Raw genomic sequence first — 22,486 nt, forward strand, 5'->3', positions numbered from 1 at the left:
CGATGAAGTAATTTGATAGGGTTACTTGAATTACAGAGTAGATATTGAGAGAATGATACTCAACAAACACAAGAGGTCTGAATGAGGGCTGCTGAGATTACCTCATAGTTTCCTTAATACTCTGTTGAGTTCTCTGAAATGGATACTTTTATGAAGCACAATTATTTAAAATTTTGGTTTAATGGAAATATTTAAGATGAGTCGTCGAAAGCTGCTGATAAATGTAGCGAAAAGCAATATCAATGACTAATTGCCATCTGGAAACTGCATTAGCGGAGCACAATGCCGTTAACGCAATGGCGACACCACTTACTCGCTTGAGAACAAAATGGAGATGGTTAATTGCCTTGGTCTATTACATTCTTCTTTGTTAAATTTAACTCTGCGTTTATATATTTAATTATTACTTACAATACTATTGCTTCTAATTTACATTGCATAAAATAAATTAATCATTTTTCATTATGAAGGCTCAATGCGAATGAGTTAAATTACAATTAGCTACAATCTCTGCACTCGTTCGATGGCAAAAACTGAAGGGTTCGCCTTGGGGGTGCTTCAATTATGTACAACTTTTCGCGAGAGTGGCAAGTACCTGGGATAAAGGCGGGAAAAGTACGCGGATTTAAGTGTACCGCAGAATAGAAAAAAGGTGAAATCGGAGTGCGGAATCCATTAGCAAGTCGGGGGAAGCACGTTTTACCATTGACGCCCGATCTTTCATCCCAGAACGAGGAGTGGCGAGCTTTTGTACACGTATGAATGACTAGCTCAGCGAAGTGCTAGTAGAGGACCCATCACCGTTCTTCTTTTTCTTTTGTCTTCGTATCTAAATGCGAGTGTACTAAATTTTTAAATATATTTCAAAATTTGCATCCTTCATTCACTGTTCGACACAATCTACAGGGTGTATCACACAGGTCCATATCATTTTTAACTCTTTTAACCCTTTGATAGCAATGTCTGGGTCAATTGAGACCACAACTAATTAACCTAAAATTAAATTTATGTAAAATAAAAGTTACAAAGCACTTTGCACAAGCCTCAATACCGCACAAAACAGCTGTTTAACATCGCATTACGTCGCAAGGGAACGAACTAACAGGAGGAACAGAAATATTCGTAATGCATCTGATCACGCAATCTAGTCCTTTACTTTTCACCTGCTGGGCGAATTCCAAGAGCACCCAGCGGGTATCTAGTCGTTTTCATCGGCACTCGTGAAATGACAAAAGTAGTATTAGGCTGCTCAGAAAGTTCGTGACCAACAAAAGGTACAAATATTTTTATTTTTAACCATCATAGAATCGTGCAAAATCATTATAGTTTTTAGTGTACAAATTCGAATTCGAAGACTATTTAATATGTCCAGACCGGGTGGTGTCATAAGACGTCATTTTGGGGAAAAGGATTTCTTGGCCAAAGAGAAACGCTTATAAATCCGTAAAATTTTTATTTTATCAGTAAAGTTAACAAATTGCTCGATTCTAGCTATTATCCTTCCATGAATACAGGCTACTTTTGCGAGGCTAGAAAAGGGACAAAGAGCCAAAAAGATGAAGGGTCAGGAAGTAAAAAAGTGAAACGTCGAGAACTCGTACGAGGCTACTCGCTTCGCATTGGTAGTCTGCCAAAGCGGCTAGGCGATTGGTCGTAGTTGTCTGCAAAGTGGATCAGCCGGCCATGCAAAACTCCTCGTCCCTGCAGGAAAAATCGTGAAACGCGTCGGTACAGAGATCGGTTGACCGGTAAATATTGCCCGCTCCCGGTCCGTGGACACTTTTTCTCCGCTGTCTCACCGCGTTTCCCGACTCATAAACAAAGTAATGACACGCCAACGGGAAACCCAATTCCCGGATTTTCGCCCGAGACGGGAAACCGACCGGTGCGCCACACTGTCCGTAAAAGCCGCTGCGACAACAGCCTCTGGTGCGAATGTAAATCACCCCAACGACGACGACAAAGACGACGACGTCTCTCTTTTCTGCGGCTCGTTCTTTCTGCCCGTACACCATGTCCGTCCGTTGACTCCTCGCTAAACAACACACCCCCTCGTTGATTCTCCTTCGCCATTACGCTCGTGTGGATAACTTTTCGATCTCCTTTTTACTCGTCGTTGTACCGTACTAACCGATCGTCCTCGGCGAAGGTAGGGTACTTTTGAACTAGAGGAATTGATGGTGGTTCTTTGTTTGGGAGTACGTGGACCGTAAAAATGTGGTTTCCAACTTATTGAGATTTAACCACTTATCGGTATGTAATTTTTTGCTTGCAGTGCAGCATCTAATTTTACAATGCTACAAAATTGTGTCAAGCATTCAGAATTCATCATCCGTTATTTAAATGTCTAGAATTTTCTTTAAAAATTTACATTCTTCCTTCGGAATTTAATTTGAAATCTGATTATTCCATAAATATAATTTATTCTATCCAATATGATACGAACGAGAGCTAGACCGAGGAAGTGTTTAAAGATTTATACACAAATTTAATTCACTATTATAAGAAGAGCTGTATTTTAATAGCGGCATCTTGGAATCGATACTCCTATCTCTTCGATTCGAAGATATAGCGTGTCTGTTCTTTCTTTAAATCAATTTACCAAAACGTCTCGTCGCGTCAGCGTTTCCCGGTGATCAGTGACTGATCATTTGATCCTGGGAAGAAAAATTTTCATTTTCTAGAAATAGCATCCACAAGGGAAACTTCTCAATATCAAGAGTGAAGATGTTGAAGGTAGAAACTTGTTCGAGATAAAATGTTTCTGAAGATACATACATTGAACCAATTTTGGATTATGGTTTACCACGCTCAAATTTTGAATCTTCTTTCTTTAATGCTATTAAAACTTTTCATGAAAAGATTGTAACTATCTTTATTCTATGTATCAGGATCACTTGTTATTCATTCTGGAAATTCACTCATTTCTTCAATGAACTATTAAGTTTTGATTAAATGGGAATTTCCCATTTAATCATTTTTAGCTTCGAGTTATATTTATTTTCGAGTAACTTGGGTATTTTAAACATATCCATCATCGTTGCATCGTTTATCTTTCTAAATCGCATCGGTTAGATCCTTCTGATATTTCACGGCAAAGATTAACGTGCTATATTTATTCAAGTGGTGCTTTTAATCAATTTGCACTACTTCTAATTATAAATCCACTTCAGACGAGAATATCTTGACAAAATATGTGAATTAAAAATAGGATTACAAAACTACTCATAAGTAATCTTTTCTTAATTTTATTTTAAATTTTAAGATTTGTATTTTTACCAGTAGAAATAAATTTATTTATAATAATATTTTTCCCAGCTCAACACTATAAATAATAGCAGACAAAGCAGGACTATGATTAATGTTCCTGTATTTTACTGTGTTGCAGGAGTCCCAAAGGTCGAGGACGAGCGGGAGGATCGACGAGTACTTGTGATAAGGTGTAGAAATAATTATACCGGACCACGACCGCGATACGTACCATACCATCGAATGTACTTTAAAAATGCCGATCTACGCCTGTGCAACTGTGGGACAAGAACGACACCATGAGCTTAATCAGCATTGGATTCGTCGCCTGTTTCATAGGGCAGATGGTAAACACAGGAAAAAACACAGACTCTCAATGTTTTACCTCTGTGAGATCTCACCAATATGTTCAGCCTTTTAAACCTTACTGTAAATCGCTCACATGAATTCAATTTTTGAAATTTTACATTCTTAATGGGAGGAGAAGCATCAATCGTCCTTATTTTCAATACGAATTCCCCAAGTTTGAATGATATTTAAATAACAACTCTTCATTTTCAATAGACAACAATTTTACAAGAACAAAAATTGCTTCTCTCCTCGCATAAGTTCCTTACGATTAAGAATTCTTAAACTGTACCGTGTGACGGAGGTCACGTGACAATCGCAAATGCTCAGGCGTGATCGTCGAACGGTAGAGTCGATTTCGTTTCTTTTCTCCTCTGCTCATGCCGTTCTCTATGCTTCCCCTTCGCTCATTTATTTTTTAAAATCCGCGACGAAGGGTAGAGTTCATTAACGGTGTTCGGAAGTACGTTTGCGGGTGGCGTGGGACGTAAGTTACTCGTGAAAGCGCGCATGCGCGCCAGCCGCGTCCGTGTGATACTCGCAACCGCGCATGCGCGCTCGCCGCGTGGTCCGCGCATGCGCGCTTGCCGCGTGGCCCGTGCATGCATGCGGCAGTGATCTAGAAATGGCAGACTGCATGGGCCGACGAAAGGACGATGACTCGCCGACAGTTTCGTCGTGCGTACACGATCTCTGTTCCCTGAAAAAGTAACCTCATGTGCTTCGAGACGCACACTATACATATATAAATAAATATAGATATAAATATATTATTATTATTGTATATGTAACTGAAATAATTACGAAGAGAAATTGTGTGCGAATGTCGCTGCAACTTCCACCGCGGTATATATGTATGATATTAAATATATAACAGCGTATATATAACGTATATCATACATGTATATGATATTATACAAGGATAAGGAATATTAAGTATATTCTATAGAATATTGTACGTTCGCTAATGTTATGTATAGTATACAAAGGAGAAATATTATGTGTATAATTATATATATATATATAAACTTAGGCGAATAAACGAGTACATAGGTTATGTATAGAATAAGCATAGGTACAATTTACAGTAAGCAAGCTGCTAGAGGTAGACGTGTAAAAGGAAGAAGTTTTAGTCACATGGTTAAGCCGGAGTTAACACGATGACGAAATGCTCATTCTTCGTGGCTTCGTTTCAAAATCGTCGCGTCGTTTCGTGCCGACACGTTGGTGCTTTTTGATAGGTGAACGTTTCTTTCTCATCCCTGTGTTTCTTATCGACGAAACGTTAGGATCGATGTGCTAATTTAGGTAAGCAGAGCTAAAGGTGTCGCGAAATATAGATGAAATTATATTCTTAGCGATGCTCGAGGGGAGCTTGAGAAATTAGAGTTTCACGACGATATCGTGAACCGATTAGGAGTCTTTTGGCATCGAAGAGTTTAGGCGAATTTAATAGACCTTAGTTGTGATGATTGCTCGACGATCGAACGATGACAAAGGAAAAATGTTGGTCACTGACCACCGCGGATGGTTCAACAGCTATGAGATTCTTAGTTTCTAAGCTGCGCGCCGGGCATGAGTAGCGTTAACGCGGGAAAAAGTCAATTTTATCGACAAATATGATTAAGTCTAAGGTAACTCAACTGCGCGTACGAATGAAACCGACTGCAGACTCCGTTTGACTGTGAAACACGTTTGTCTTGGAGTTGAACGAGATGTAATGTCAACGACGATTGACTGACTGCTATCACTTCGAATGTAAGCATACTTAGATCGTTTTAAGTTCTTCTTTATTTACCGTGTAGCGGGATGCCGTTCGGACGGAGAGTAACGCGTTGCTGTCGTCTATTTTTCTTTCTTTTTGTTTAAAATTTAAAAAAAAAGTCTTACGATGGCATTCGTACTGAACCTACTTCCATATACCTCTATTGGTAATTATCATAAATAAATAATAACTTTGACATCTTATGATGACATCAGTGCAGAAGGTATTAAACATTGATAGACGACGTGATTGCAAGCTCTCCCTTCGAGTACACACTATGTGCTATACATAAAAACTGCCATTTAATAAGTGCAATACATACGTACAAAATAAGCCCGTCAGTCGTCGTTTCGGTTTTTGTCGCGTTCGAGATTCGCAGATGATGTGTTTCCTTTTCCTTGAGCCAAGGAATCGAAAGACGAGCTTTGATGTGCATACGAAGCTGATTGTAAGTGTTCATAAGGTAATTACGGGACGGAGTTTAATCTAGGCGGAAACGACGTGTGTGACTGAGTAACAGTGACTATCAGTGGGAGGAACGCGTGGATTTATCGAGCTTATGATAGTCCAACGTGGAACGAAAGAACTATACTTTTCTACGTTCTCGTTAATCTGGAATTCATAGCAGAGTATCTTAACGCTAAAACCGAAACCTAAAATAGTAATATAAATTTTTCATGTTTAACTTTGAATCCTTTAAAGATGGGGTGCAAACAGTGATAGACTGATACTGGGTCATTTTTAACTTATAGCTAAATTTTTATTATACGTGCTTTAGATGAGAATTTTTTAGCAAAATGTAAATATTTTATAGATATATCGTTAAATTACGAAGTATTTGAGGTTATAGCGTTAAGATAGCTCCCTCTGTGTACATCCTGGTGCAACGTAGCCTGCTCTTGATTAAGAGGAATGGGAGGAGCAAGCATCTCCCACCATAAGTGTAATTTATTCATGTTTTTCAAGTATGAAGATAGGAGATTCTAGGTTAGATTATTTCATGGTTCTCCTTAGGTTCAGGATCTGATGGGATATCTCCTCCACCTCGACATATACCCTTAACCTTTTGTCTTATAATTTTTTGGATAATAACGTCATTTACTGTCCCAATGGTAAGAAAAATAAAAAAAAACCATTGGCATATTAAGGCAAGAGGTTAGGTTAGCAGCCTACGTTGCCCCCAGGTGTACACTTTATGAGGTTATGTGTTCCTTCGTTGAGAACCAACATATTGAATGTTGCGCTTTATGTCCGATCGAGAAATTGAGCTTTTTCGGCGATGAGTGAGCGAGAAAAGCGTTCTTCTTGAAAATGAAACGTTTTCGAATGGTGGAAACTTTGCACACAAAATCAGACGAGAACTACGCGAAATTCTAACTCGTATATCCGTCCACTGAATGTAGAATTTTGGATCGTGGAATGAAACGCGTTGTTGCCTGATAAGACTTTCAGTCAAATCATTGATATTTCATTGATGTTTTAATACTTTATAATTTCCTATACCTCTACCTTCATTTTTGAATTTAATTTTCTTCTTAAATGTACATATGAATAATCATAATTTTATTTACATTAAGATATTTGAAATCAGTTAATTAATGAAAGCTGTAACCTAACCTAAAATACGATAATATCTAAGAACATTTTTATTTATACATTAAAAACAACACAGCAGTTTATTTGTCATTGTTTACAATTTTACAAGTCGTCTATAAAGACAATTTTTATAGATAAAACGATTTAGGTTAGGTTAGGTTAAGATTTAAGGGTTTTTCATAATGTTATCCATATTTAACCAGTGATTGTTAGGAGGGTATGACATGTTTAAGTACATTATGTGACTCTATTTATTAAATATTGCATTTAATTTATTTTATTATAAAAATTATTTAATTTGGAGTCTCTTAATAAATGAAAAGTGGTGAAATAATCAATTGTCTATAAATTATTTTTATTTAAGTGACATACTCGACCTAACGCTCGCTAGGTTGAACAATTTATTTTTTGTTTAAATATTTCAAAATTGCTCTTCTCATTTATATTACATTTTTTAAGTGCATGTTACATCCATGTAGTTATAGGACAAGTGTGAACATTTTGATTATAAATAAACGAATTAGCACTAGAACAACTAAATTACAAAATTCTTTTTTAAATTAACAAATTTATTAACTTTTAATGATTTCATTAATATATAAATTGTTTCATTTGCTAATTTATTTTCTATCTTTTATTTATTTATTTCAATTGTTCTAGTGTTAACGAAAGTCTTCACATAGTCCACGTAATTGTTCCATATGATCCAAGGGCGCGAATGATCATCGACGACGTAAACCGCAATGATGCCTCATTAAAGACCCTTAAAAAGAAACTAACTCAATTACTTTCCTCCACAGTGACTCAGTACACGTATGCGAAGCGTTTGCTTAGTGAAATGTCTTAGACAAATATGTTACTACCTATATCAGGCCTGGGCAACCCATCATTGCCGTCAGTTGTACTTGAGCACAGTGGTGGGTGGAGCTTGACAGTAACGTCAGCAGCCAGTCAGTGGAGTGGGGGAACTGTTCACTTTCTTCCCTAATCTTTCAAAATTAATTTTCTTTCTGACATAAGATGTATTTCTACCTTTCAAACACAATAATAATTTAAACAAATTTCAATGATTAAACAATTATAAAAATTGCCCGTCAGGGCATCGAGTTGCCCAAGCCTGACACTCATGTACACGGAAATATATACGTAGTCAATGTTAATAGTGCGATGAAGAAAGTATGTGAGAGAGAAAGAGAGGATGAATGAAACTGTATGAGAGTGACAAAGAAGGTGAGGAAAGACAGATTTTAGTGGAACCTAATTTACGCTTAACACGTCCTTTTCGTTGTCGAAGACCCGGAACACTTATCTTTGTTATTTAATTAAGCATTTTACACTGGGCCATATCGTGGTCTGTCCAATGGACGAAGGAAAATTAGGATGTTCCTTTGTTTGCGAGAATCTGAACAGTCCGGGTCCTCATTTTGGTGGTTACAATCGTAAATTGAATTCGAAAGAATCATCTGGTTCATACGAGCATCAACGATTGTAACAATGAATTCCTTGTAACTCTGTAGCGTCGTTATGTTTCTTTTCTTCTTCCTCTATTTCTCTTGGCAGACTAACGCGCGAGTAAGCACAAACGTTTGAAAGAAACTGTATAAGATATGTAGACACATATTTGAAACTTGAGTTATATATTTAGCATGAATACTATTTAATATATGATTCAAGCGTATAATAAACGGGTTGTATAGAAATATTGTTATTAATCGTCTATTTTTTATTGTTCAAAACACCTGCCTGCACATTTTTCTTTATTATATTTTATTATTGTTAAGTTTTCTGAAGAACTTATTTATAGGGGGAAGGGTAGTATTATGGCCCCATTTGGTCATTTTTATTATTATATCATAATAAAGAAATCCCAGTTAAGGAACTTGTTATGCTGTCCTTATTTTTTCTTGTAGAAAGGACAAGGATGGCCCAAAGTTTCCCAGTTCCACCGCATGAGGCCCCCAGAATCAACTCGGATCTGGCGGCCTCAAGCGAAGGAATTAATAAACTGCGGACGATCCTTGTCTCCTTGCAACCAATTCAAAGATTTTGAAGCGAAGAAGCAATGTTTTCTTATGATTCTTTTTTTAAAATATTCTTTGGACAATTATACAGCGCCCTACAGAGCCCGATTTTGGAATTTGGTTTCTAGAACCGCATAGAAGAAATTTTTATACAACTTTTGATGCATTTTAAGCAAACTTTAAAGGAGTTTAAATTACGAATCAGATTTTATTATATTCTTCTATACATTTAATACATTGATTTTTAAAAGAGATTTATTAATAATGGCCTCTAATATCTTTAACTAGAATGGGCATCTGTTTAGTATCTTCTCGGTGCACGATCGCTGAAATCGTGTGCGATAAAGACTGAAATGAGAATAAAGTTTCTCGAGCAGATCGACGATTCGGAAAGTTTTCGGGATCGTTTGGAATATTACTGGAATCGCGAAGGTCTTTAAAGGTTTCGAAAGTCGCGAGAAATCTTGAAAGTTTTGAATGTAACTCGGGCGAATCCCGCTTCCTGAGAAATAGAAATCTTATGCTTGTCTACACTCGCCGCTACGTGCACGCGTCATTTTTATTTGTTTCCACAAGCTTTCAATTTTTACTTCCTTCGCATTTCAAATACAATGTTGATAAATGAAAAATAGTTTTCTCATTCCCTATATTTATTTTAATACTTAATTCCTAAGTATTAAAATATTTATTAATAATAAAATTTTCAGCTTTGTTTATTTTTATACAGTAATAATATTTTAAAGTCTAAGGATATGTATTAAAAAATCTTATACAGATTATTAACATTCTTGTGTCATTTGAATGCAATAAAATAACTTAATTTAAAAATTATTGAATATTTCTTATTCGATTTTTCTTTACTTAGCTTTGGTGAAAATTTGAAACCTTCTATATAAGGATGACTCAAAAGTATACGTAAAATTATAGTTGAACCTTGAACTAAAATTCAGGTACATTAGAATTCGACTCACGTGATGCATACATGGAACTCACTTATAAATATTTTACGCTCAAGTAGAGAAAAACAGGATATGAAATAAGTAATAAAAAAAAATTTGAATAAATTATTAGTTTTATTGGAATGGGTAACCACTGTACCAGAAGTATTTTACGTAAATATGTAATTCTGACTGAAATGATAAAATGGAATGCGACATTGACCCGTGCCTCGAAATTATGGTCTTTTTACGACACTACGTGGAATCAGGTTGTAATAAAGACGATATCCAAGTTCGAAGGTTAGAAGGAACGTAAGTCTGATGAAGGGTCAAGTTCGAAGTAAGTCACTGCAATTCTATACAAAACTTGAAATATAGCAGGAATATAATGTAGGGTCGTTCATACCTAAAAACAAATTTACACTTCGTCATATTCATTTTTGCAGTCAATCTGTTAAAGTGGTTAACCGAAGCAGGAAATAGACACTGGTTTTCTCCTCTACATACCTACACTCCGTCGTAGAATCGTTAATCAGTGTCAGAAAGGGGTGGTTAGGGGTAGTATGCTGTATTGTGATATCAAACGAAAGGAAGGTTTCCTAGGGTGGAGAGACAGGAAGGAAGACTTAAAATGGAACTCTTAAGTGCTACTGTACCTTCTTTCTAGTTTGTATGCTTTGATAACGTAGCCATTTCTTTATAACACTTTTGCAAATAATATTTTTATACTATTTTACTTTTATTTCTTTATACAAGTAAAACATTGTAATTATGGACATAGAGTAATGAAAAATGATTCATAGAATAATAGAAAAATATATTTTTATTATATTTTGAACAATAAATTTTTTCCAAAATATAAATTGGCAGGGCTCATCATTACAAAATGGCACCCTCGTTCATACAACTTGTTAATTAAATTTTTACTTCTTCTCTGAAACTCCCTCGAAGTTTTTTCATTCTCTCTGTCAAGTATTCAGAAAAGATCTTGCTACAATCTTCACCTCCAGCGAGTGGTACGGTCCGAAGAGGAAAATTGCATCGTGTTTGGCCGCAGACCGAGCTTTATTCTAATCTGGTACGCGCGATCCTCTCCTACGGGAAAACAATTAAAGGCCACCGTCTAGCATCCAGCCGAGTTTTCTCGTTTTTCACCACCATCCAGCTTCGTATCGTCCAGGAACGAAATTAACTATTACCCTAGTAACTGATGACACGTTGCCTCGAACATCGCGACGCTCTTTGAGGGACCATTTAATTGTTCTCTGTTTCCATTATCATCTGCTCCTCCAATTTACCCAGCGACATTTTTATACCACCATGGATTGGGACAATTAATTTTTACGTGGATATTTATTCGACAAAAAATATGAAACTGGAATAAAAATTCCAGAGAAAAATTTACATCAAATATTATTTTTCTATAAATAATTACATAATTTTTTATAAAGAATTATTGAGTCCAATGCAATTATCTATTTAATTCTATAGTTATAAATTAAAGGTGGTCGAAGTGGAAAGGTAAAAATATTTTCAGAAGGAGATGGAAAACAATTGGAACGTAAGTTACGAGCAGTATAAACACCTGTAAAGTGTGTAACGACAGCAAAACAGAAAGGTGAGGAAATATTTTGATGGAGGAACGAAAGCGTTCAAATACTTGAGAAAATGTATCTCATCTTGACTTGTGTTGAAAGTATCAATATGCATAAGGGTCTAAAGGGGTTGAGCAGTCGAAACTCTGGCTACTTCGTTCACGAGTCATAACGAGCTATGAATTATGAATTGGTCCGACCAACGATCGTCTGTTATCGCGATGTCTATACTTACGATTGTTCAACAGACAGCATTCATTTGGAAATTAGCAAACATTGTTTCTATTACGGTTGAAGGAACTGCAATAATAATGAGGTAGCTTCACTATTTGAAAATTTAAATAAAATAAAAAACAAAGGACCATTTTAAAGTGGCATAAGTGGGTAGGGACCAAAATAAGTCCAGTTGTCCATCTTTAATCTAGTATTTATTAATTTAAAGTACATTTTAGAAACAAAACTCCTTCGAACTTTAATTTAAGTCTGTATTTCACATTATTTTTATTTTATAAATTTTACTGTTTCTTGAACAATTATTCTCTCAATATATGAAACTCTTTTGCTTAAAAGTTATAAATTTTTTGGTCTACTTATTAAAGCAGGGCAAATATTGTGCATCGATATGCTTCAAATAATTCGCCATAAGAAAATACCAGCTGCGCTATCTAGCAGCATGCGATGGAATAAATTATGTACATCTTCTAGCAAGGAGATCAATATTTGTCACAGTTGATAATGCTTCTTTATATCTCATGTTTCGGACATTCTAGCGCACCCTGCCATTTCCTCGTCACACCCTGTTGCACCTATTGAAAGGAACTTTATATCACAGTGCTTTTAGTGGCAAGAATTAAAATTATAAGTGATAATAGTCAGTGTAGCGACTACAGCTGCAAAAGACACCCCGAGATAAGATTAAGTCTGCATGCAGAGCATAGCCGGTATGATAATTGTGTCTGTTTTACCAGTCCCTTTTTTACCGCATCTCTTTTAATTCTATTTTTTATTACAATTGTTTGATGAACTTGTACACTTCGTGTACCTTGTTAAATAAATCATTTTAAAAAAGCAACTCTTGTATTCTTTCAACCCTTATAATAAATATATTATAAATATAATAATATATTATAAATAATATACTTATGGCCACTGCATCGAGTAAAGGTAAGTAAAGGTAAGTAAAGGTAAGTAAAGTAAAGTAAATTTAAATTGAAATTTTTACAAATTTAGTTCCTTTTTTCTCCACCAGAGGGCGCTGATTCGACGTTCGAAATTTAGTTCACATTTTTGCCGCTAGAGGGCCAAAATTCTTGCAAAGTTTAGTTCCTTTTTCCAAAACCAGATGGCGCTGATTCGACATCGAAAATTTAGTTCACATTTTTGCCGCTAGAGGGCCAAAATTCTTGCAAAGTTTAGTTCCTTTTTCCAAAACCAGATGGCGCTGATTCGACATCGAAAATTTAGTTCACATTTTTGCCGCTAGAGGGCCAAAATTTGTGCAAAGTTTAGTTCCTTTTTCCAAAACCAGATGGCGCTGATTCGACATCGAAAATTTAGTTCACATTTTTGCCGCTAGAGGGCCAAAATTTGTACAAAGTTTAGTTCCTTTTTCCAAAACCAGATGGCGCTGATTCGACATCGAAAATTTAGTTCACATTTTTGCCGCTAGAGGGCCAAAATTTGTGCAAAATTAGTTCGGATGTAAGGGATGTAAGGATGTAAAGGATGCAAGGATGTAAAGGATGTAAAGGATGTAAAGGATGTAAAGGATGTAAAGGATGTAAAGGATGTAAAGGATGTAAAGGATGCTAGGATGTAAAGGGAAGCAAGGATGTAAAGGATGCAAGGATGTAAAGAGGTTGCAAGGATGTAAAGGATGCAAGGATGTAAAGGATGTAAGGATGTAAAGGATGCAAGGATGTAAAGAGGTTGCAAGGATGTAAACAATGCAAGGATATAAAGGATACAAGGATGTAAAGGATGCAAGGATGTAAAGGATGCAGTGATGTAAGGAAATCAGTGTTTGGGGATTTTTTTTTTTTTTGTTTAACGTGGGGAAATCTTGCATAAGACCCCCCACCGTCCCCTGGGGGAGGGCGGCGGGGGAGTGTCAGATTCCTACTGACTAAAACCCCACGGCGACCGACATTGGCGCTTAAGAAGGGCTCTGGGATTTTATGTATATTACCCCAGAGCCCTCCTCGCCTGGCATACATGTGCCCATCTCGGGGGAGATCCAAATTGAGACCTCCCCCTGCTGCCTACCTGTGACCGACACCGGGGGTCGCACCCGGTACCGGCTTCTCCTCGAGCCGCGTATAAAGGCACCCGGAGCCCCCACTCCGGAAGCCAGCGGCCCTGACAGTGTCATATCTAGTGTTCATTATAATTTATATTACTACAAATCTCTGTTTGTAGTCACTGTGTAGTTTCGAAAATCACCGTCTTGAATCATAAACTGGGCAACAAACCGAGTGGAAAAAAGAAATTCCTACCTCAGTCGGTATTTCAGAACGTATGATGATGGCGCTTCTAGCAGCCCACAATCTCGTATCGATATCCTGGTATCCACTGATGGTACAGTTTCCTTCCCAATATCAACCGCTGATAAAAAGTAAATTTCTCAGACGAAACGAATGATGTCACTGATCGAGAGTCACCAGGCGCAGGAGCCAAAAGTGGATTGTCCTACGGGTTGCCAGTCGCCAGGAGTTTAGTCGGTGCCGGTCCCGAAACGCGTTCACCTCTGGACATTCTGCGGGGCACGATTTTTAAAATGGCAACAGACATATACATTTGATAGGGTAGTTGATCCGAGGGAAAATTAACTCGATTGAAACGAAACGATCACAGCATAATGACCGATTGACGAGATGCACACGGTATTAACGGGGTAGCATAGGGGTCGGTCGTGTTACCAGTTGATATCTCGATATCCTAAACTAGCTGGGGGTGTGATATCACTTTACGTTCGATTTGTTAAGCGGTCGTTTGCTTTTCGCGCGAAATATACGTGCTGTGTGGGAAATTACCGAATCCCGATGACACGCCCCTGACCAATGGTCCCCCAGGATAAAGGTAAGCGTATGTTTATATCGGTTCATCCCACTCTTTTAAACGATACTGAAATGGGCTCGCGTTCGTGAAATTCCACGCTGGACGCCGAGAATTCTTCCTGTTGGACGTAATTCAGAGTTCATTTTGCAAAAGGCATGCGAATGAATCGATGGCGTTGGAGAAAAGTATGGTAACAAATTATCCATACCTTTTGGTATTCACAAGATATAAGGTTTTCGCTGGCCAAAGTGATCAACTTTTATTTCTTTCAATTTTAATGACAATGCACTTGATTGATGCTTAATTAATATTTTATTAATATCTCTACTTTTTAGAAATTGTTACATGCAATTATAAAGAGTATTTTCTAAGTTTGAGCTTCAAATTAATGTGCCATAAGTGCCATTTTACCTGGATTACGAAATCCTGTCTGATCTTCCATATTTTTAAATATGACATAACCTAATAAATAATTTTAAGTTAAGATTATTTAAATTACAGATAAATTGTGCAATTTCGAAGACAGTAATGGATATTGTAAAGTATTCATCCGTGTATTCTTGTAACATAATGAGTACTCGATGTGCAACATATACGAGACACGTTATTAGCTATTCAGAAAAATGAAAAGGCATCGTTGAATATCGGGGACGGTAAACTGAAAAGCTATTCTTCCCTCTTTTCTATTCGCTAGATTACCGGATATGTTGGCAGTATGCATTTTTTCAAGCATACGTGGGCAATTTGTAGGTTCCTGCTTTTAAAAATATTATAATATTGTAAAATTAATATTCATCATTCTTTATTTATTTTATTTTAAATATATCTTCATATCAACCAATAACTATTGAACTTTCTATTTCTCTCTAAAGATTCAATAATAAACCTAAATTCATCTAAGTTTCTAAGGGTCCAAAGCTTACACAAAAATGGAACCAAAGAAGTGTCTTTGACTCTCAATAAGATCACCTTTTGTCGGTTTGTACTGGAAATTTTGGAACATATAATCACCAACTGAATTTCCAATTCATCCCTTTTCACCCTACACATCCCTTTCACGCAAGCAGGTGGCCAGGTGCAATTTAAATCTATTTTGGCATCGTCAGGTTGATCGAGTTCGTCGGCGTGTACCACGTTTCAAACGATGAAATTATTGGATTTGCCCGGAAATTGTGAAATTCCCGAGGATCCTACCTGATCGCGTCTACCCGTCGCTTTACGCCTTGTTTTCAATGGACGCGCCTCGAAACTCGGATTGCCGCACGAAAATTCGTCGCCCTTTCCCTCGATCCCGCTGATTGCGTCGCTTTGCCTCCCTTTAAATGACCCGATACACCCCTTTTGCGACCCGTAGCTGACGTGGCTTAGCTGAAAACGAATCGACGCAGCTTTTTCATCGTGGACGTAAAGAGATTGGAGAAAAACGTTAACGAGGAGAGGATTGTCTGATGACGTTCACCATTGTTGCTTTTTTTCTATTTTTAAACTGAATGATTGAACTATGGTGAAAGATTAATTATGTCGCTGTATATCAATACTAAAGCTATTAATTAATGAATTATAAATTTCTTATTTTAATCCTGCTGTGATGGATGCAGGTATGAATCATTTTAACTTAGAATAAATTACCATCTTTTCGAATCCTTCGTCGTTTTTGATACGATCTTCATTCGAGTTAGCCACAACAAATTTGCGTAGACATCAGGGTGTCATCTCATTGGGGTTACACATGCAGAATGAAATTCTCCATTCCTCGAGATTTCACGGGGTTCGTGCATCTCGAGAAAAATAGCTCACGCATGGCACGTATTCTTTTGGAGACGAGTCCTGATGGCATTCGTGTCACGTTCGACCTATGGATGATAAATGTTGTTAAAAAGACCGAACGAACCTGTTATTTGTTAACCTGATGCTTTTCTTTTCGTCTCCTCGTATTTGATTTCCAGCGAGGTGAATAAATGTTACGAAATTATGTAGATGAAGGGCATAAGTTCCCAGCAAATAGATGAAGCGTTATTAGTCAAATGCAGGACTAATTTTGTTTCGGTGAAAAGTTTCTCTTAATAATTATAATTTAAAATTTTTTAAATTTTGTACCTGGCTTTCCTCGGGGAAAATGACGATATTGGGAGAGAAGGCTAAAATGATCAGAAATAACTTTGATTTTTCAGGATCAAAGTGATTTTAACCCCTTAAGCCGGATTTAAGCTCATTTGGTTGGAATAGGGTTCACAAAGCTTTGGGAACTTAAAAATAGTATTGCCTTTTCTCTTTTACGAGTTGTGTTTTCCAGGGTATCGAATTTGGATGGGCATTAAACGGAAGTTAGAGTTAGCAGCGTTGCGTTTCACTATCCCGTTTGGTCGCCTGCAGTAATGGTAACTTTTAAATTTCACCCTCCAAGAAACACGCTATGCTCCTCTCCGTTTATTGGGTTTTTCTCTATTTTTAATCGAGCTCCCACGCCGCAGGAGAAAAAAAACGTTAACATTGATCGGGTAAACCAATCGGAAATAAATACTGGTTTATTTTAACAATTTACCCAATTGTTTGACAGTGTTTCGAAATAATTTTAATAATTGCAAAGCTTTGTACAATTTTATGAAATATTTATTCCGCAAAATTTTCAAACGTTTTATATGATAATTGAATTCCGTGCAAATATAAATTAATTTATATTTTTAATTGGAATTTCTCCAAATTGATAATTACAATTTAATTTTTAATTAAAGGTTGAGAATGATAATACTTGTATGTATTTCACAATGGTATAAATAAAATGTTGGTGTTCAAACAAACCCTCTCTGAATGTAATTAATTATGCTTGTAATTCAGTAATTACACTAATTCGTTTGCGATGCGTAAGGATGAAAGTGTTCGACTGGAAACGATCTCCTGTTTCGATAAACATACATTACATTTCCATGTATAATCGTGTATCAGTTGATGCAGTTACGGCGAACACGTAATGGAGCGGAGCGAGCATTGTAAAGCGTTAATTGCGCTTTAATTTAGTGAATCTTTACAGTGAAAAAACGAGATTACTGTGGCTTATCACGAAAAAAAGATCAGCAAGCCGCCATCAGGAAGATAAATTTTTATAACTACCCAAATAGAAAAACAATCATTAATTTACAATTAGTGTTGGATTTCTTGTTGTTTTTTTGTAGAACTACCCTGTCTGAAAATCACAGTAAAAAGATTTTAACATATTATAATTTATATTTCATATTATTTTCATTTTCTAAATTTTATCCTATTCCTTTAAAAATGATTCTTCCCAATAAGAAAAATACTCGCCCCTCCCCCCTCAATAATGTCTAAAATTTTATATAATCAAGCAATTAAAAGAAAATAAAGAGCCAAATTTACCACTTTAAAAACTTACATTTGAAAATTAACCAATAATTTTCCTCAGTAACTACAGTTTTAGTATGTCTGACTATATATAATCTTATCTACTGTAACAGTAGAGTAACTAAATAAGAAAAGCCTAAGTTGCACGAGACTGTACATGCACGTACAATGCATTAAGCATCGCAAACAACTTACTGCTTTTGTACGTTTGTATTACAAGGGTTGTTTGAGATGCAGGTAGTGCAATATAACAATGTCTTACTGAGCCATCTAAAACGACAGTGCTTGTTTGTTTAGGTTACAATATCACATTACTCTAAAAGATTGCCATGATGCTCGTCCTTGATGTAAAAGTCCAGATCCCATCCTTGCTACATCTGTCTTCGTCTTCCATGCACTTTTTACCCTAGAAGTATGCTTTTTGTGTCTGTATACATCTTCCAACTTCGTTGCCTCACGTCTGATGTTTTTATCATGGCTGCCTTCTGTCTCCTCTCATTAGATACTTTCCTAAACTCTTTCCTAAAATCTTTTTATAGTCATGCCCTAGTAATTGCTTTGAAATTAATTTGTCAACGACTGGTGGGTGTTTTGGTAAATTTCATCCTTGATGACAAAAGTTACAGGTTTCTTGTACTATGAAAAAGTTTCAGGAAAATAGATTAATAAATTGCGAGGTGTCTTTGGTTTCCAATAAAAAGAAATAAAATTGGTTGGTGATTCAATTACAGCGCACCTGTTAAAAAAAGTTGGGTAAGAATGGAAAAACCAGATAATTAGAAAACGGACAGAATTTTCCAGGGGATATAACACAATGTCTTTCATTAAACGGAATTTTTTGTGGAGTTGTGCCTTTCATTTATCAGAGTGGATATTGTTTTCTTTATTAAATTTCTTGTTACTGAAAATGAAATTTTTTTACTACAAAAGAATATTATTAACATTTTGTAAGGATAATCTATTATCAATTTTATTTTCTGGCAAAAATACTGATTAAATAATTTTATATCAATTTTATCATACCGTTTCCATCAACTGTACTTTAATGCAAACATTATTCCGTTCAATTTATTATTGACGCAAAATTCGTGAAATGCAAGAGAATATAGCTTTTTCCTCGAAGCGTGTCGATCAACACCTTCCGATGCTTCGGACTTTCCGATTTACAGGCCCGTAGTAAGTAATAATTTCCGGCACCGGTGATTGATAATGACGCACACTGTATCGATTTCCAATCGGGACGTTCGAACCTCCAGACGCTTACAATTTCAACATGTAACGCTTCAACTGGAACACCCGGTACATTACAAACAAATTTTACTATAATATTAAAAGTGATGGAATTATTAGAAAATTTTTACCTAGTCCCCCTGTACCTGATCTGTATTTTTTTTTATTTTTACCATTTAAAAATATCAATTTTTATTTATATTATCTGTTCGCAATTTTAAAGATTATTTTTTTGAAATATATGAATAAATAAACTATAACTGAATTATTAATAAAGTTACCTGCATCTACAGAAACAACATGAACGCTATAAAATCATTCGTTCGTCGTGGATGCATACTAATCAGATGCACTTTGAAATTGAATTTCAGGCAGGAGAGAAGGAAAGTGCATCTCATCTTAAAGGACAGAAGGAGAAAATAATATGGGAAAAGGCGACAAGAGGGGCATCGCACAGCGCAGCGATGGTGAGTGTTTGTTTAATGCTAATTGAACAATGTGCTGAGAGGTGCAATTGTTGCACTTTCACTATTGCAATTGTCTGGAACATTTCACGTTAATTCTCGTGGTTCGAAGGTACACTATTGTTAAGAAAATTAGCATTTTCTTCTTTCCTATTTTTAACATTTTTTAAAAATAATTAATCTGATTTTTGAAATATTTTTGAATTCAATTTCTAAGTACAATACGTTGAATGAGACAATTTTTCTCTATTTAAAAAATATTTCCAGTCGAATATTTTCTACCAGAAATTGGTTGAGATTCAAGTTTTCGAAAGCCCTTTCAAAAACTTTTCCCCGGTACGTTCGCTCCGAAATTGCTTGAAAAGTCGAATTCTTCCTTTGAAATTCACCCAAGATTAAGTTCCACAAAGTTTTGTAAATTTTCGCAATTTCATACTCGCCTGATGGCGGAGATTACACAGCCCCGGAAGCGAGTGCACTTTCGTGTTCCGGCATTCTGTGACACGGGCTCAAGATGATGCAGCTCGTTCGATGAGCTGTTTTCTTTCATAAAGAAGAGCCGACCAAATCTTATGATTATACCTTTTGAATACACGGATCGATCAAATTTAAATAAAACCTTTATTCAAATTTTAAATTATTCTTCATTCATCTTTTCTGTCAATTTGATATACTAAAACAAAGTTATATCATTTTCTAAGACACCATAAATTTTATTCTTCTTAATTTTCAATAGGTCTTCAATTTTTTGAACGAATCAATACTTTGTTTTAAAATGCAAACGAGACAAAGTTGTACAAAAGACGATGAGAATACAAACAAATGCGGAGGAATCACAGTTGCACCAGCTCGCCATTGCATTCATTAAAAGAGATAACATCGCGTTCAAAGTACAACAAATGTTTCTGTCACCGTTGAAAAGGGAACTTTTGCAATTGTTTCGAACTGTAGCTGTGATTTCGTTGCCATCTAGTTATTTCTCTTCGCTGCTCTATATTTATACAATTAAATGTCCACCGATTGAATAAAGGATCCCCTGACTATGGAAAATGTGACGAGATAATAATGATTAGCATTTGAACAGCCCTTTATTTTAAATTTTAACCTGTTAACTTTCGTAGAGAAATAAATTTAGAAAAATGTAGCAGAAGGCATCTGCATTAAAAAAGATACAAAGTCTAAAGGATGTGTTTTCAAGGGTGAAACTGGCCAAATGCAGCTTAGGCTAAAAGTGAAATGAAGCATGATAATTAGCATTCAAGAATCTCTTCCTTTGTCCCTAGCCCCGTCGCAAATGTAAATGCTAGAAACTTATCCTGGCCTTATCCTTCAGCTTTTGAGTGGAAGGCAAGAGAAAATCTTAATCCAATAAAGGAACAGCTTATGCTCCATAGACACTCAACCACTCCAGCCCTACTGGACCATACTACTTACTACTGCCTTTACGAATTTCTGTTTCTACTTACTTCGTTCCCTATATTTTCTCTAATAATTAACATCGTAGTTTGTACCATTGTTTTTTTTCTGGTTTTATTAGCAAATAAAAATGCGTCTTAATAACAGAGGTCTGTAGATTGCCAGGGAAATAAGCGGAAGGACAGGCCAGCCATGGTAAACAAGGAGTCATAACGGTACTGAACAAACCCAAAGCGAGGTAAATGAAGACACGCTTAAAGAGTATTAGCATAACTTTTGTTAAACTTCATTAAGACTTCAGGAGAAGACTCCTGCTGGAATTCAAGCGCGGTGAATTAGTTAACGCAAGCAACCATGTAAATGTTGTTATGGCCTGAGGGTAACTTAACTCTGTTTACATTTTATCCATTGTTCCATAGTATAGAGGATTAAAAGGAAGTATTAATTATAAAGAAATTAAAATATCTTACAAATTGATATACTTGGTCACGCTGCATATTATTTAATTATGGGTAAATGGGTTTAAATGACCGCGTTCAAGAATATTCATGGCACCCTTCATTTCCCGACAGAAGAATCGAGAAACAATAAAAGCTTACAAAAGGTGAACGTTCGAAAGCGCGAAACGAAGCGGTTTACCATTGTCTTCTAGCATCACTGGCGAATGAATTGAGGGAGGAAACGGAAAAGGGATGAAGTAGAGTGGAAAGGTGGGTGAGAATAGTTGCAGCCTGAACGTGAGGTAAAAGAGGGTGAAAAGAAAACGATGATTGCTTGAATTCTTCGAATAGAAGGCGTCTTTCCTTTTGTCGAAGACAGACATATTTTGTTTCAGGTTATTGTTGGAATTTCTGTGATATCAAATTTAAAAAAACATACATGAAAACTTTTAGCAGGGAATTTAGCATAATAATAATTTATCAATTTTGCCTACTGCAATTTTTGTTTATCTTCCATCATTTTGACCAAGTCTTATGAAACATCCTGTAGAAAATTGTATTTGTTGTCTTGGAAGGAACGTATACCCTTTCACTCTGGAAGTCATCCATTTTCTTGTAATTTAATTAATTTCCCAGGACCTCTTTTCCGGCTGGCAATTTCATTTCTTGCACGGCTACGAAACGGTACGAAAAGTGTAGAAATATGGCATGACGCAGGCGGAGAAAAATACAATTGGGGGTATATAAGGACGCGGACTGCAGAGTCATGAATAAAATTCAAAGGGAACACGAAAAGTAGAGTAAGTAAAGGTTAGGCTGTGAGCGTGGGAGGAAGTTAGAGGTGCACCAAGGATGAAGCTAAATTCACGTTGAGTGTATCAGGACAGACAGGAAAGGAAAGACAATAGCCTTGGGGAAGGTTGGTGCAGACGGTGCCTAGACGCACCTGCCTCTTGTCGTCGATCCGTTATTGGGATTTCTGCACGTGCGAAACCCCGAGAGAACGCCTC

General features: G+C 36.3%; 2 protein-coding genes across 4 annotated transcripts in view; both read left to right on the forward strand.

Moving 5' to 3' along the window:
* Positions 1-8,658, forward strand: part of LOC114872156 (forkhead box protein O) — a 102,521-nt gene extending 93,863 nt beyond the window's left edge. The window contains exon 8 of the mRNA XM_029179025.2: positions 3,389-8,658. The gene's annotated coding sequence lies outside the window, so the exon portion shown is untranslated. The remainder of the gene's footprint in view (positions 1-3,388) is intronic.
* A 5,588-nt stretch (positions 8,659-14,246) lies between these two features.
* The window catches only part of LOC114872263, a 60,184-nt gene continuing 51,944 nt past the window's right edge, over positions 14,247-22,486 (forward strand). Inside the window, exons 1-2 of one of the 3 annotated variants that reach the window (XM_029179307.2) lie at positions 14,247-14,590; positions 19,528-19,623. In XM_029179307.2, coding sequence (XP_029035140.1) covers positions 19,581-19,623 — 43 coding nt within the window. In that variant the 5' untranslated portion in view covers positions 14,247-14,590; positions 19,528-19,580. Of the gene's footprint in view, positions 14,591-19,219; positions 19,624-22,486 lie in introns of those variants that run through there. The other 2 variants (XM_046289325.1, XM_029179306.2) reach the window with 2 other exon arrangements.

This window comes from Osmia bicornis, chromosome 16 (assembly GCF_907164935.1).
Source record: "Osmia bicornis bicornis chromosome 16, iOsmBic2.1, whole genome shotgun sequence".
NCBI lineage: Eukaryota > Metazoa > Arthropoda > Insecta > Hymenoptera > Megachilidae > Osmia > Osmia bicornis.